The sequence below is a fragment of the Colletotrichum tamarilloi genome (assembly GCF_030869305.1).
Source record: "Colletotrichum tamarilloi strain Tom-12 chromosome Unknown Scaffold_490.1, whole genome shotgun sequence".
NCBI lineage: Eukaryota > Fungi > Ascomycota > Sordariomycetes > Glomerellales > Glomerellaceae > Colletotrichum > Colletotrichum tamarilloi.
Genome location: NW_026849872.1, coordinates 1 through 1,476, shown reverse-complemented (window position 1 = coordinate 1,476; position 1,476 = coordinate 1). Strand labels below are relative to the sequence as shown.

At 51.4% G+C, this 1,476-nt stretch overlaps 1 protein-coding gene across 1 annotated transcript; it reads right to left on the bottom strand.

The window, feature by feature from the left end:
* Positions 1 to 458: 458 nt before the first annotated feature.
* On the bottom strand, positions 459 to 1,280 carry CTAM01_17311 (uncharacterized protein; the record flags this gene model as incomplete). The annotated part of the gene is made up of 1 exon (XM_060533296.1): positions 459 to 1,280. The coding sequence occupies one exon, from the start codon at positions 1,278 to 1,280 to the stop codon at positions 459 to 461; it is 822 nt and encodes a 273-aa protein (XP_060372126.1).
* Positions 1,281 to 1,476: the final 196 nt, after the last annotated feature.

Genomic DNA, 1,476 nt, shown 5'->3' with positions numbered 1-1,476 from the left:
CCCTAACCCTAACCCTAACCCTAACCCTAACCCTAACCCTAACCCTAACCCTAACCCTAACCCTAACCCTAACCCTAACCCTAACCCTAACCCTAGGGCCAAGAGCATGTTTGGGGTCCAGTTTGCCGTATCTAGAGATGAAGATTATAGTGGCCAAAATGGTCTTCTTGTATGACTGGGAGTTGGTTAGCAAAGAGGTGGACTTGATGGGACAGGCGCGCCTGTTTTTGATGTGGAAGAAGCCTGCTTTGATGGTTCGCTTCTATCGTCGAGAAGACCTCTCAAAGACAGACTGATGAGATTGAAGTAACAAGAATTGGTTTAAAGGGGTTTACTACACATGACGATCGTAGTATTGAGCTTATCTCTCAATACCAGGCATGGGCTGATAAGAGATTGTTTCCACGGCCAATCCAAGTACCAGAACACCGTTGTTGCTGTGAAACGTTTTGGCTGATCTATTGCATAGGTACATCGCCGTGTGTAGGCCTAATCTGTTGCGCAGGCCAGCGTATCAGCTCCAAATACTCCGGCGGTAGATGCCTCTCGATCACACCAAGAATAGCCTCTGGTACCGACTCGCTTCTCAGCCAGTGCCTTTGATCCACGCGGCTTATCAGTACACACCAGAAAGCCATCATGACTAGAGTCTCAGGACGCTTGCGTTCAGTCATGTCTTTCAAGAACTCCTCGGATACCGCGCCGCCGAACATCATCGCTGAAACCTTGCACGAGGCATCGCCGGCTTTCCCAGCTATTTTGAAGCATTTTCTCAACAGCTGGAAGTCCTCCTCGTACAGAGGTCTGGGGTCTGTTCTGCGCGACAGAGCTGAAAGTTTTGCCTCTATTGACTCAATTTCTGGCTCCCACTCAGGTCTCTCTGGAGATGGAGGGCTGTCAGCCCAGGTGTCCAAAGACGACTGCAGAGTTGTCCATGATGTGCTGGCTTCCAAGGGACCTCTCAGCTGGCGGACGAGTGTTGCGCAGCCGCGGACGGGGAAGATCCACTCGGGAGGTCCGGAAGGGTCGCTATTGAATAAGAGTGAAGAGGGGTCTTCGAAGGAGGCGAAATAGTAGTTGGACATCAGAGCCGAGCAGGCGAAAAGGGCGTGCACTTGGTGTGCGGCTACTTCCGGGGACAACGCATCGCGGAACTGGCTAAAAGCTTTGGCTTGGTGGCCCCATGCCACGCGTTGGTAGTTGATCGAGCTGCTGGGGTAGAGATGATGGAGATGGATGGCCGATACAGCTAGGACTTCGTGCAGGAGGTAAGTCAACATACCCACTTCCTGGCACCCCCCTGTTTCTGGCACCCACAAAAACGCGAAAATCCACCACAACCCAATGCCCACCCCCAACCTCCTTTTATCACAACATTTTCAATTCGCGTCCAAATGGGCTCATCTTTTGCACATGTCTTCTTCTATATATAATGCCTCAATATACCGAAGATCAGCTTCGTCAGGCTCTCGAGGA